Source organism: Sinohyriopsis cumingii, chromosome 18, assembly GCF_028554795.1.
Source record: "Sinohyriopsis cumingii isolate HCF-2022 chromosome 18, ASM2855479v2, whole genome shotgun sequence".
Classification (NCBI taxonomy): domain Eukaryota; kingdom Metazoa; phylum Mollusca; class Bivalvia; order Unionida; family Unionidae; genus Sinohyriopsis; species Sinohyriopsis cumingii.
Genome location: NC_142978.1, coordinates 41,978,833 through 41,994,540, shown reverse-complemented (window position 1 = coordinate 41,994,540; position 15,708 = coordinate 41,978,833). Strand labels below are relative to the sequence as shown.

At 37.9% G+C, this 15,708-nt stretch overlaps 1 protein-coding gene across 1 annotated transcript in view; it reads left to right on the top strand.

Moving 5' to 3' along the window:
• Positions 1–15,708, top strand: part of LOC149776489 (uncharacterized) — a 79,228-nt gene that overhangs the window by 16,819 nt on the left and 46,701 nt on the right. The window contains exons 12-16 of the mRNA XM_089941311.1: positions 832–942; positions 3,005–3,165; positions 4,667–4,750; positions 8,922–8,995; positions 13,061–13,241. Of these exons, the coding sequence (XP_089797437.1) occupies positions 832–942; positions 3,005–3,165; positions 4,667–4,750; positions 8,922–8,995; positions 13,061–13,241 (611 nt within the window). The remainder of the gene's footprint in view (positions 1–831; positions 943–3,004; positions 3,166–4,666; positions 4,751–8,921; positions 8,996–13,060; positions 13,242–15,708) is intronic.

Below are 15,708 nucleotides of genomic sequence, written 5' to 3'. Positions count from 1 at the left end.
TGGTATTTAAATTGCTACCAGGTCTATTTCATGTTGTGCAGTTATGCAGATCACACTAATTTCTAAAACATATGCACAGAAATTGAGCATAATGTTTGCAAATCCTGCCTTTGAATTCCTATCTTTTTTGAAGTGAAGGTGGGTGGAGCATTTCACCCAATATCATTCATTTTTTTAATTGACCTAGCCACTACTTCTATATTTTGCTGAAATGACAGCATTCATTTTTATTGAGCTGACCTTGTCAAGCAGTCACTTTGGCATTGATATGCGTGCTTTTCTCTACATCTGTATGTTCAGCCACACCAGAGGATAAATTAATTTGGAAGTTTTTTAGATTAAGCTCAGTGTTGCAAGTTTTTTTTTTTTTTACCTTCTTGCTCAATAAAATGCAGGGGCCCCGAGTGGCCAAGTGGTCTAAAGCGCTCTCCGTTACGGATCACTGCCATCTCACCTCTGCCTGCGTGGGTTCGAGTCTCAGATTCGGCCAATGTGGGTATGTGAGAAAGCCTGTCAGTAGCTTCTCGTGGGTCGGTGGTTCTTTTCTGGGTTTTTCCCGGGTTCTTCCTCCACCATTAATACTGGCCGCCATATATAGCCTATTGTGTGCTGGAAAATGGCGTTAAACCCTACAACAACAACAGTAAAATGCAGGTCCCTTGTTTTCATCTGATGACAGAATTGATACAGTATTTGGTTATTTATATCCCTTCATAGCATACTCTTATTATTATTTATTATTATCATTATTATTTATTATTATTATACTTATTTATTATTATTATAATTATTTATCATTATTATTTGTCATTATTTATCATTCCATTGCAGATACCTTGCAGCATGATGTTATATCAGGGCCAGCTTTTTTCCTCAAACAAGCATCACTATTGATCTCTTCTGCAACAGAACTGATTATAAACATTGGTGCAGACATTCCAGGTGTGAATGAAGAATATTTACCTATTTGTATTTTATATATTGTCTGTTGAACATGCATCAGTAGTTTTGTTTTTTTGGGAGATCATATCAGATTGAGACTTCCCCAGTGGCCTAGTGGTTAGAGCATCTGCCTTGGATGCAGGAGGTCGTTGGTTCGATCCCTGTCTAGGCATAATAAAGAATTATTAAAATGGCAGTAACAGCTGCCTCACTTGGTGCTCAGCATTAAGAGGTTAGTGTTATGACTGATTGGCCTGGTGTCAGGATAATGTGACTGTGTGGGACATCATGCTATATGTCTGCGGCACGATGCCACAGTGCTAAACATCACTTTAAACTGTGACACTGCTGACATAGTAGCGATATGACTGAAAAATTGTTAAAGCTACATTAAAAATCTTAGTCACACATGCATTTTCTTGCAAGTTAGATAAATAAGGGAATTCAAACCATAGCCATTTAAGTGTTTCTAACCAAATTTGAAAATTTCTACAGATTATTAATAATATTGTCAGTTAATATACTCTACTTCCTGGGTAAAATTGTTTTGATATAGTTCTGAGATAATTTATGAGTTCATTGTAAATACAGTTTTAATATTTATATTTCTGTCTTAAATACATTATTTATGCTTTTTTTGTCTGTATGTCTATCTTTTAATGTTTGTTTGTCAGACCCATAATGTCTTTAATGGTTTGAGAGATTTTCAACAGACTTTGTCCAAATATATATTGTAACTAGAATGTGTGTCTGATTCCATAGCCAGGCGTCCTGCCTCATGGCCTTGATGGGGGAAAGTGCACAGTAGGCTTGCCCACTGCCACAAGTCAAGGTGTTTACAAGGGAGAATGTCATGTATTCTTGTTTAGAGTACAGTATTTGTACCACTGAAGATGCTGTAATGAATCTTTGCCACAAGTACACAATAAATGATGACCTATCCACAGCACTATAAAAGATGTTGACTTACCTTAAGGTGCACGTCACAGCAACTAGAAAATATGATGGCCATCCTTAAGGTGCATGTAACTGCAACTATTAACTTTTGATCAGTGAAGATGATTGAATTAAACTTTAACCAGTTTTATATCATGACCATATGGTGTGGCACACCATGAGCATCTCTCCTGCCTCAAGGTCAAGTTCACAGAAAGGGAAAATATAAAGGTGACCTCTAATCATATACAGGTATAACATCTGAGCCAGTGTTGGTATTTTAATGAAACTGCTGCCCGTTGTATATCTTGATTTGACATCGTCTTTTGTATTGTCATAGCCCTTGTCTCAAAGTCAAGTCATAGCCCTTGCCTCAAGGTCAAGTCACAGCCCTTGTCTCAAAGTCAAGTCATAGCCCTTGCCTCAAGGTCAAGTCACAGCCCTTGTCTTGAGGTCAGGTTTCCTAATCTTTAAGCATTACCCACGTCCACACTCAGACTTAAAAAACATTGAAGGACCAGGTCATTAGTAATGAAGAAAAAAACAATAACACAGGCATGACATGTGCCGTTAATACATCATTTGTTCTCTCTTGTTTTTCGTGTCTACACATCTTGATGAGAAGCATTGGGATTATGTTGCCCAGTCTGAATGGATGAGCTTTGGTTCAAAATATCACTCATTCCTGCTAGCCATATAATATTTAGACTTCCGAGTTGGGGATGTGATTGACAGTGTTCTGCAGATGGCTTCATCCCCTGGTTGTTGGGGTGGAGTTGGGACAGACACATAAGTATGTATTTGCAGGGTAGTGGTAAGTGGGAAAAGTTGGGGATGGTACTGCTTTGCTCAGTGAATCCCCAAGGGGTACAAGATTGATAGTTTAAAAAAATCCCCTTGATATCAGAACTAGTGGTCAGAGTGAATATAATCATACTTTGGTGTTCAAACTTGAGGTCAAATAAAAGATTTGGGGGTCTCTGCTCAAATGAGGCTAAAGGGAAATAACTGTTTGCTGCAGACATTTTATTATTTATTTTTATGTGAAAAGGAAAGACATTTCTCATAATTACAAACATTCCTGATACGAGCAAATCTTTGAAAAAATTTCATGGCTTTTCGTCAGATGGACTGCTGTATCATATCTGGTTCTCCCTTGTGGCCCACATGAAGAATGCTATTGAAAACTCCACAGCCAATTCAGACATGCGAGATGCTGTGACCTTGTTCCTCACCCAGTTTCAGGTCATCGTTCTCAGTAGGGTCCTGCCAGCATCAAAGATAATGGTAATTTTATATATTCATTTCTTATTTGAATATTGAACATTATATTAATATTTTGGAGCCTTGATACTTGAGTGACATTTGTGACATTAGCCTTGCTACCTGAGTGACATTAGCCTTGACACTTGAGTGACATTAGTGACATCAGCCTTGCTACTTGAGTGACATTAGTGACATTAGCCTTGCTACTTGAGTGACATTAGTGACATCAGCCTTGCTACTTCAGTGACATTAGCCTTGCTACTTGAGTGACATTAGTGACATCAGCCTTGATACTTGAGTGACATTAGTGACATTAGCCTTGCTACTTGAGTGACATTAGTGACATTAGCCTTGCTACTTGAGAGACATTAGTGACATTAGCCTTGCTACTTGAGTGACATTATTGACATTAGCCTTGCTACTTGAGAGACATTAGTGACATTAGCCTTGCTACTTGAGTGACATTAGTGACATTAGCCTTGCTACTTGAGTGACATTAGTGACATTAGCCTTGCTACTTGAGTGACATTAGTGACATTAGCCTTGCTACTTGAGAGACATTAGTGACATTAGCCTTTCTACTTGAGAGACATTAGTGACATTAGCCTTGCTACTTGAGTGACATTAGTGACATTAGCCTTGATACTTGAGTGACATTAGTGACATTAGCCTTGATACTTGAGTGACATTAGTGACATCAGCCTTGCTACTTGAGTGACATTATTGACATTAGCCTTGCTACTTGAGAGACATTAGTGACATTAGCCTTGATACTTGAGTGACATTAGTGACATTAGCCTTGCTACTTGAGTGACATTAGTGACATCAGCCTTGATACTTGAGTGACATTAGTGACATTAGCCTTGATACTTGAGTGACTTTAGTGATATCAGCCTTGCTACTTGAGAGACATTAGTGACATTAGCCTTGATACATGAGTGACATTAGTGAATTAGCCTTGATACTTGAGTGACATTAGTGACATTAGCCTTGATACTTGAGTGACATTAGCCTTGCTACTTGAGAGACATTAGTGACATTAGCCTTGCTACTTGAGTGACATTAGTGACATTAGCCTTGCTACTTGAGAGACATTAGTGACATTAGCCTTGCTACTTGAGTGACATTAGTGACATTAGCCTTGCTACTTGAGTGACATTAGCCTTGCTACTTGAGTGACATTAGTGACATTAGCCTTGCTACTTGAGTGACATTATTGACATTAGCCTTGCTACTTGAGAGACATTAGTGACATTAGCCTTGCTACTTGAGTGACATTAGTGACATTAGCCTTGATACTTGAGTGACATTAGTGATATCAGCCTTGCTACTTAGTGACATTAGCCTTGATAGTTGAGTGACATTAGCCTTGATACTTCTGTTATTAGCAATAAGGGATGCCTCAAAAGATTTTGGTTATGTACCATTGAATTTACATATGACTGGTTTCTTTTGGCATTAAAAATGATATTTACATAGAGCAAAGTTCTTGTATCTTTAATTCCTTTTTTTTCTTTCCCAGAAAATGTTCCAGGCTGTTTGTTGTTTGCCAAGAAAGGCCTTGTGTTCAACAGCATACAACATTAGTAATGGAGAAATGATCAATGTAAGTAAGCCATGTTGAGAAGCAGAATGAAATCTTTTTTCTTTTTTTAATCAAGGATTCTTGATTGTTCAGCAGTAATGTACATGCATCTTCTGTCCCAGGTTTAGTCAAGTTTCAGCGTGTTTAAGGACAAGTGTTACCATCCAAGGTTGTGGTTTCCTCATAGAGCACAGTTTGCACTGTTTTTTGCAGCATTATCAAAGTGGAAGGTCTCACTGTGCATCAGTGGGCAGTTTTTTAAAAATGGAGTACAATGTCTATGAATGGATAATTTATTTCAAACATGGCATGTTAAATGACTTGGAATAAAGGTAAAATGTTTATCCCAGTTACTGTCACAGTGACAGTGATCATGTATTACGAGAAAAACGCCATTAGATGATTTAGAACAGCTTGAAATTTCATGGACATGAACGAGTGTTGTATTACAATGTCTTCAAGTACAGTTAATAAAATGCTTTAATAAATAGTGAATCAGTGAATGTTTCTCTTTGCTCAATTGCAAAATTACATTTAGCGTCTTAGTTTTGTGTAGGATCTAGAAATCGTGTGCTGACAAGATTAGTATGAGCTGTTTTATTTTAATACAAGTTTTGATGGGCATACAGCAAATCTTTGTACACATTCCATGTATTTGCTTATTTTTTAAAGGGATTTATTCAAATTAGCCAGAATTTGTGTTTCTCATGGAAAGGACTCTTTTTGTGGCAAAATCTGAGTCCTCAGGAGTGTGTGGTAGTCATTTTGTTGAAAGTTCGTGGGAAGAATAACTTTGGTTTGGCATTAGATACATAATTCCTCTTAAAAGTTTAAAAATTAATTTTTAGCAATAGAGTTTGAATGAAATTCTAAAGGAATTGATGATTTATAAACATTTGTAAAATAAATGTAGATATATGTATATCAGAGTTTTTTTCATAAATTTTTTTAATGATTATAATTTTTAATAATTTCACCCTTTAAGTGATCAAGAGAAGACCATAAACTTTTGTAATATTGGATTACATTTATTTAGATGGATTTTATGGCATTTGCTTATGATCATAAAGTGTGGGTGTGTGATTTGGATTTTTAACATAGCTTTGAAATTTTGTCCAGTCATATCGCCATAATGTCTGCAGTGTGGCAGTTTATAATGTCAAGCACTGCCACAGACATGTCGCATCACATCCCACCCAGTTGCATTATCCTGACACCAGTCCAACCATTACTAACACTAACCTCTTAATGCTGAGCACCAAGCAAGGCAGCGGCTTGTACCATTTATGTAAGCCTTTAGTTTGACTTGTCTGGGGTTTGAACCTGCGACCTCCTGTATCCGAATTGGACACTCTAACCACATCAGCCACTGGAGTGGTACCCATAGAATATGGAACTTTGAATCCACTGGTTGTCATCAAAGTTATATCATTGATAGATATTGAGATGAGCATGCTGCATATGCTCAATACATTATGATATACTGTATACTATGTACACTATGGCCCAATACACTCTGTACATTATGGCCTACTTTACCCTATGCACATCATGGCCTATGATACACTATGCACATCACGGTCTACTATACACTGTACATCATAGCCTATTATACACTATGCACCCCAGGGTCTACTTTACATTATGCACATCATGGCCGATGATGCATTATGCACATCATGACCTACTATACACTGTACAGCATGGGCTGTTGTACACTATGCACATCATGGCCTACTATACACTATGCACATCAGGGCCTGCGATACACTTTGCCCTACTATACACTGTATATCATGGTCTATTATACACTATATCATGGTCTATTATACACTGCACATCATGGTCTACTATACACTGCACATCATGGCCTATACACTGTACATCATGGTCTACTATACACTGTGTACACCATGGTCTACTATACAATGTCTACTTTGCACTATGTACACCATGGTCCATGCCAACCATTATGCTTGCGGCGTAATCATTAGGCTTTTTTTCATAAAATTACGCCTTATGCGTAAATGTATTCAGATTATGAGTTTTCGCTATATCCCCCTAACAAAACAATAATAATTTGTTTTCTCATTTTTATTAATATCCCATTAATCTTTTAGACCGTATTCTAGGAAAAACGGCTTCTAGGTAACCTCGACACAAAAGTCCACTTGTCCCATTAATCTTTCAGACTGTATTCTAGAAAAGACAGCTTCTACGTAACTACGACATAAGAGTATGCTTGTTTGTAGACTTGCATGCACTTTCCTAACAGTATTATGTTCTATTTATAGCAGCTGTCCTATTTCCAAGAAACAAACTTTTTTTTTTGTTTACTTTTGACTTCAGTTTCTATTTATAGTAATGGTATGGCTTTGTTAGGAGAGAACAGACTGGTTTTCTAATTTTTAATCTTTGCTTGCAGATTGTTTGTTCTAATTCATATCTAGTACAGAACCAGTCTAGGTATTGTAGTCGATGCATATGTTAGAGCAAAAATGTTTTTCAGATAATTTCACAGATGGATTAGAAAAAGACGAAAAACCAACTCGAAGATGAATACATGAATTACACAATACAGTATTCCATTCTAGGGCAGCTTCATGCACATTGCAGGCTGTGTGGAAAAGATTTTAATATTGGTCATGGTGGTAAAACAAAAAAACCTTGAATTAGCTTGTTTTACTCACTTTTTTTTACAGAAGAACTAAATTGTGGAACAAATTTTATAAATGCTGAGGCATTATTTACCGATTTCTTAAGAAAACATGGACTACACCTAGCAGTAGAAGACTATGTTGGTCCTTTGCTCATATGGATGTTTCATGATTCCAGAATTGCAGAAAATATGCATGTGCAAGAACAAAATTATCTAATAATGTTAGGTGTTTAGCAGAAGATAATTCATTTAAAATTGCACAATCCTTGACAATTGTGCCGTTTAATATTGCAGTAGACAGGAACAGTGATTATATTGACAAAAAGTTGTGCCCAGTCTGGGTAAGAGACTTTGACGATGAAAAGGGCAAAGTCAGAGTGCTCTTCTTTTATTACCAGAATTAACAGAAGATTGCACTGGAGAAAACATGTTTTATTTGCTTGATAATGCTTTGAATAAACATAAGTTGGCAGAACTCTATGGGGTTTATTGGTGATGAATGGAATTTATAAAGGAGTTTCATCCTGTATTTTGAACATTGAACAGTGTCTCCATCAGTGTAAATAGCGGGTTGTCTGTCATATGATGCACCTTGCTGTAGGAAAGGCTGCTGATAAACTAGAAGGAGAACCCCAGATGTATCAAGTTGGCATTCTACCCTACAGTGTAATTCATGTGGACAGAGTTGATGTGCAATGGCACCTTGTTTCCCAGCTAAAAGATCCAATAACTGGAAGATATTTATTTCCTCTTCTGTCAGGTTATGAAAGGAATATTGGTTCTTTACCATTCTAATGCTGACTGTGAGAGATTGTTCAGTATTGTTAACAAAAATAAAACTGAATTCAGATCCAGGCTCAGTAACCCAGTACTCTGTGCTCTACTGGTGTGCAAAACATTAATAATCTCAGCTGGTACAATGTGTTTTGAAATGCAATATGAGAGACTGTTTTTTTTAAAGCTCAAAGTGCTATATATGAAAATATGAAGCAGTAATTGATGTTAAAAGACCAGAAAGGGTAAATAAATCATTTTGTACATATACGCATTGAATTTTATTATATGTGGATTACTCTTTTTGTCTACTTGGATTAAAAAAATTTCCTCGCCAGGGGTTGGCATGTATGATGGTCAACTATACACCATGTACAACATGGTCTACTATATACTAGGTATACCATAGTCTACTATACACTACACAATGGTCTATTATACACTATGCACATCGTGGCCTACTTTACGTGATGCACTATGTACGCAATGGTCTACTATACATTAGGTATGCCATACTCTACTATACAATATGTACCCCATGGCCAACTATGTACTAGCACGGTATACATGGGAAGCAATTTTATTGAAATATATTCCATGGTGTTTGGATTACTCAAAGGGTTCATGTAAAAATGTTAATTTTAATTTGTATCTATAGATGACTTCATGATGAATATGCCTTCCTTGGGTTCTGAGAATGTTTCACTGGAACAGCCTTTGCTAACAACTGTAATTTCAGATGAATTTTTCTTCTTGTAGGGTACTCCAGCTCTCTTCCTTACAGAACTTTTGTTGACCCCAACATTACTTCAGGCCTGTTCCACATCTGAAAGGTAAGTAATGAAAAAGGACACTAATGATCATTATTATGGCATAGCAGTATGTAACATCAGTCTAATGAAATCAATTCAGTTTTGAAATTCTTACATTAGAGGACATTATTTACAATATTCTCTTATTCCTGTCATTGATATGAAATGTCTTGTGGTTTTTCCTTATTCGAATGGGAAGTGTCTGTGTGTGTGTGCCTGTGTCTGTGTGTGTGTGTCTGTGTCTGTGTGTCATGTCCACATGTTACCAACACATCCTTAATGTTAAGCCAGGACTTCAGATGTGTCAGTTTTAAATTGGACTTAACTTTCAGCCAGTCAGATCACTGTTCTCTAGATATGGGTTTGCATGGTCATTAAGGGTCATTGAAAGTTACTGAGAAATGAACAGCTCATTTTTAACGCCTGGAAGGTCATTGACTTTTCACCTTGTTTATTGAAAGTCCTTGAAACATAAAACAATGGGCAAACTTACCAGTGCAAGTGCTGCATACACAAATTTACACCTTGTCGCAGGCCGCAAAGTTCATTAAGTAAAATAATTAATATTTGAAATAGCAAAAACAAAAGGTTTTTCTAAATAACATCTAATTAATTTTCAGTTGTTAAAATGTTGTTAATATTTGAAAACTTAAACTTCAAAAGAAGCACATTTATTTGATAAACAGAGTCAGTGAGAATGATGACTTGTTCCTAGGCTGCATGAAAACCCTTAGCGGGCCACATGCGGCCTGTGGGCCGTAGTTTGCCCACCCCTGTTTTACATTGTGTGAGGATTGGAAGTAGTTTGATTTTTTTTCCCATTGGCTGTTAGTCATTATGTCATTATCAAAATCAATGAGAATTAATCAGACGTTGTGCATAGCATCCCTTTTACATGGCAGTCTTTCACTTTGCTGTGTGTATCCACCAAGCATGGGTGATTCATTAGCAACAGAATCTTTTTAGTGAGCAATTATCACAAAATGCCTGGAAAGTGTACATTGAGCAGCAGTTGGATGCAAGACAAGAGACTGCATTAGGTACATCAGAAATTATGTGACCTTGAAACACTGCACTTTGCATAGTGCAAGAAAAAACATCAGTATTGCAGGAATTGGCATTGTTGTCCGAAGTAGTCATGCAAAAGGGAAGAAACACTTAGAACTCATGAAAATACAAGAGCCTGCTGTTTTGATGTCAGCATTTAATGGGTCACTGCAACATTATTTAATTCTGTTTAATAGCTGTTGTATGCATCTTAGAAGCCAGTTTCAGCTTCATCAGCGGTTTCTACAAATTCAGCAACTGACAATGGGGGTGCAGTTTTGGTGGTAGGTTTAATGCAAAGCAGCAACGTGTTGAAGGTTGAAGTTGTTGTTGCTGTTGTAGGGTTTTATGCCATTTTTCAGCACAAGATAGTCTGTACATGGCGGCCTGTATAAATGGTGGAGGAAGAACTTGTTGGGATGGTGGTGGATCTGGAAGAACCATCAACCTACAAGAAGCTACTGGCAAGCTTTCTGACATACCCACATTGGCCGAATCTCAGACTTGAACCCACGCAGAGGTGAGATGGCAGTGATCTGTAACAGTGAGCGCTTTAGACCACTCAGGGCCCCTGACGGCTGAAGTATTATGAATGTCGACTGGCAGATGAAACAGAAGATAATGGGACAATCATACTAATATCTTGGTCCAATGGACTCCAAAGAAAAGGAAAAAAACAGATCACTCCTTGTTTTTGGGTTGGACCTCATTTCTCATCTCGTGATAGGCTATATATTTTGGCTAGTATAACTGGTGGAGGAAGAATCCGGGAGAGCCCCATTAAGAACCAACAACCCATGGGAAGCATGAGGCTCAAACCCATGTGGACAGAGGTGACAAGGCAGTGATCATAAAGGCAAGCACTTTAGACCCTTGTCCACCTGGGGCTCCGAAAAAGAACAGCAAGTGAAAACAATAGTTGCAGCTGGATGAGAAAGTACAGCAGCTGAAAATCATTATTCAGTGTCATTTTTAAAATAATGATTTGTCTTTCATGTTTAATTATATTTATATGTATTGTTTTTGTTTCTTGCAGTTAAATTAGTAAGGGGAAGTAGAATGCTTGATACAGAGATAAGTCTTTGAAAATTAAAAATTGGTCATTGAAAAGTCATTGAATTTCAGTTCTCCTGACATGTGTAAACTCTATAGAATTAGGTTCAGGTACTTTACTTTCATTGTTGAAATGCGTACATGTGTGCAATAAATTGTTCTTGTCATACTGTCATATCCACTGAAGAGTCAGGTTGAACAGAAGCCTGTGTATTTTAAATCACAAAATGTTAGCATTAAATTTGTGCAAGTTAAGCCCAATCAAGTTTTATTTTACTTATATGGAGAAGGGAGTTGTTGTGTCTTATTTACTACCCCTGCCATTGGTGTTGGTATGTGCATGTGAAAAAGCTTCTCAACCATTCTTTGTATATCCTAGGCAGCACAGGGGGATTCATTGCACCTAGTCCCTTGTTTGCATTTAGCTCATGAGGACATGAATTTTTTTGGCACACTGTATTGACCCATATTTTAGAATTCACTTAGTAAAGTTTGTGTTTTAAGTTTATTTCTTGTGCACTTTTCATGCTAGACTCATGATGCTACATTAATTTATGCATCATGGTTTTTAGTACCACACTTGTACAACAAAAGGTCACAGAAACCTACCTTTTCACATTCAACTGGCTTAGGTAAGATTTTGTTTTTATCAGATGACCAGTTTTTTTGCACCCATACATATACTGCTGTTATACCTGAAATCATGAAATTTTGTGATTGGATGTGTCTTGATCTGTAATACACCCTCATTACAAAGTAGGTCACTTTGATCCATATTTTATTTTTCACTCACTAGTTAAATTTTGCATTTTAATTGATTGCTGTTCATGCTGGTATGATCAGACTAGACTAGATAATTATTAGCATCTCTGTTAGTATCGCACCTTACAAAAAGGTTTTGTGTTTAGCTCATGAATATATTTTGTTATATTCTGTATACATGCTATCCTGTCTAGAAGATTGAAACACAAGGGGATGCATTTTGATGAAGCCTTTGCCGTCATTGCAAAAGTATGGCTCATATTTTATACTCCAATGACCCAAATTAAATTTTGTATTTTACATCTCAGGCACAGTTCATGCTTGAATCATGAAACTGGGTTGATTTGGTACTATTTGGAGAAAGAGAGTGCTTTGCCCAAGGGCACGACACAAATATTGACCCAGGCTGATCTGATGGTTTGACCATGCACCCTTTCAATTGCAGGTTCTGTACTCTAACTTCCGAGCCACTACTCATTAAATGATGATAATATGCATCGCTGTACAACAAATAAAGCTTACCGCTTCCTCTTTCTTTTGGTGATTTTAATAGCATTGTATATCATGCCAAGGCCACTGGGGCCAAGTGTATGTCCCAGCTACTGGAGAAAAATATGTACATTTATTTTACCATCTTAGTTTGTGTTTAGCTCATGACCTCGTAGTTTTCCATGCTAAATATATCCAACCCTTCATAATATAATCGGTTAATCTCATCAGGCTAGTTGTGTTGTACGTGTGAATGAGAAGGTATTCGAGTAGAGTGGACTGGATGCTTTTCATGTGAGGACTTGGCTGTAGTGGCTAATCAGAGTAATCAATGATGCATGAACTTTGTTACTAGTGGTAGTCATAATGGCTGTGCTTCAGTGTGTACAATGCTGAATTTTTGTATAGCTACAATTGCTCAGTGGTCAGCATTCTGGACTGCCACCTGGAAAGGTGCAGATTATATAGTTATTTTGGTTCCATGCAAATAATTCACATTCCTTGAGTTTTCCACTCACTTTTTACATTTCACTTAAAGAAGGGCATATCCCTGTTAAGTCTGGATTCATTAGATCAGAGGTCAAGGTCACTTCTATTTGAAAAATTAGTTGGTTATTAAATTTGTAATAGATTTGATTGTTTGTGGGATGTTTATCTAATAGCGTATTTTTGTTCTATTTTTCTTTTGTAAAGTAAGGCGCTAATCAGTACTATTTCTTATCATTTTCTTCCTAGCTACATCAGTTTGATCGGGACACTAATATCATGTGGGTTAGGGAACTCCACTGGAACTCTAGGATTTCTACAGTCTGTGCTACAACTGATGGACCAAAACTCCCAATTTATTGAGAACCCTGAACTAATCTGGTGCTTCTGGAGCAGTGTTGTTAACCCACTGCATGAACATATTACCAAGGTAAAGCTATTTCATTAATGAAACAGTGCTTCCCCAAAAAATTTTCTTGGGACTTTTACCAGTTAGTGGATGCTTCCCTGTATATTCATAAAATAAATCACCTTTTACTTTAGCATTAGAATCCGAAGTTTGGGGAATTTTTGAAAAAGAGACGAAGATAATACATAATGTAATCGTTTTTTTTGTGTCCCTTGGAAGGAATATGAATAGCTAATCACCCAGCTTTACTCTGAGGATGGAATACTACATTCCACAAAATTACGACAATAAGTCCGTAAAGATTTGCACATTTGTGATCATGTCACTTCTGATTTTTGACCCAAATACAGTAGGATGGAAGACACCTCAGGGAGCCCAGTATGTGGCCGGTAATAGTTTTATATAACTGTATAATTATTTCATTATATTTGTTTAGTAGGGAATGCAGGGACAGTAGCAATTCTCTTCTGATTATTATGATATAAACATCCATTTAATTTGCTTATTTCTTTTGGGCCTAAATGATCGTTTATTTCTTGGTGCTGCACAAATTTATATGGTCTTGATACAGGCAAGAAATTGCTTTTCTAGCAGCGTCGGTCATGTTTGCATGCACAGGGAAGTGTCCTGATGACAGATCATACTGGCATGAACAGTAAAGTGTCCTTGTGGCAGATCATGCTGGCATACAGAGTGAACTGCCATTATGGCCATTCATGCTGGCATGCACAGTGAAGTGTTCTTATGGCAGATTGTGCTGTCATGCACAGTAAATTGCCCTTGTGGCATATTGTGCTGGCATGCACAGTAAACAGCCATGTTGGCATATCATGTTGACATGCACAGTGAAGTGCCTGTGTGGGCAGATCATGCTGGCATGTACAGTGAATGGCTCTGGTGGCAGGTCATGCTGGCATGCACAGTGAATGGCTCTGGTGGCAGGTCATGCTGGCATGCACAGTGAATGGCTCTGGTGGCAGGTCATGCTGGCATGCACAGTGAATGGCTCTGGTGGCAGGTCATGCTGGCATGCACAGTGAATGGCTCTGGTGGCAGGTCATGCTGACATGCACTGTGTATGGTTCTGGTGGTAGGTCATGCTGGCATGCACAGTGAATGGCTCTGGTGGCAGGTCATGCTGGCATGCACAGTGAATGGCTCTGGTGGCAGGTCATGCTGGCATGCACAGTGAATGGCTCTGGTGGCAGGTCATGCTGGCATGCACGGTGAATGGCTTTGGTGGCCTGTTATGTTGGCATGCACAGTGAATAGCTGTTGTGGCAGGTCATGCCGGCGTGCATAATAAAGGGCCTTGGTGGCAGATCATGCTGGCATGCATAATAAAGGGCCTTGGTGGCAGATCATGTTGGCATGCACAGTGAATGGCTCTGGTTGCAGGTCATGCTGGCATGCACGGTGAATTGCTCTGTTGGTAGGTCATGCTGGTATGCATGGTAAATGGTGGCAGATCGGTTCAGCCTATACACATCATTTTTATCACATCTCTGTCCATGTGGGTCGAAGCCAAGGCTTGACCAACGTTGGTATGTGAGAAAGCTTGCCAATAACTTCCTGTGGGCCAGCAGTTCTTCAAAGGCTCTTACCAAGTATGCATGCTGCCATATTTAGCCCAACATGTGTTGAAAAAATGGCATTAAACCCCACAAAACCAAACTAATCAGCAACAGTCATGATATCTATTGCCACATTCAAACAGAACAACTAATGAACTGACCACTGATAAGATCTAAGCTGGTGTTGTTACTGTTGTCAATAAAATGTCCTGTTTGCGTTGTTTTCATCTTGTTTGCACAGGGTTAATTACCCCTTATGGATATAAGGGAAGCAATCGAGTATGACCAAATTAGCATTGCTAAAAATTGTCCAAAAATATAACGGAAAGAAAGAAACCCCTTAACATGTTTCAGGTTGCAATTTGGTGTATTTTAATATGTAATAGTTATTATATTTATATAGGTACTTGCTAGCTTTACTGGTGATAGATCAGAAGAGCTTATGAGATGGTCTGTTGTCCATCTGTCCATTAACATAAATTCATTATTGCTACACCTCCTAGACAACTTTGAGAATTGCCTTTAAATTTTACGCACACATTCAAACCCATGGTCTAGTTGTTCCTAAGAGAAAATGGTGTTGCTGCGACATCCAGTATGGCAGCATTCTTGAAAATCTTGTCACTACTACTCCTGAATGGATGGTCTATAAACACTAAAAGACTTTGTATGATGTCTCATTAGTCCTGAATGAAAATGGCGTCAATCTGAAGTCCAATATGGCCACCATTGCAGCCATATTGAAATGTCCAGAATGTCTGAAGTGAATGGTACTGTTGTAATGTGAAGTCCAATATGGTCACCATGGCAGCATGTTGAAAATCTTATGTTGCTGCTCCTTCTGAATGGAAAGTCATATCTTGAAAAAATATATTGTCGTATCTACTCCAGTCAAAATAGATAGCTATATCAAC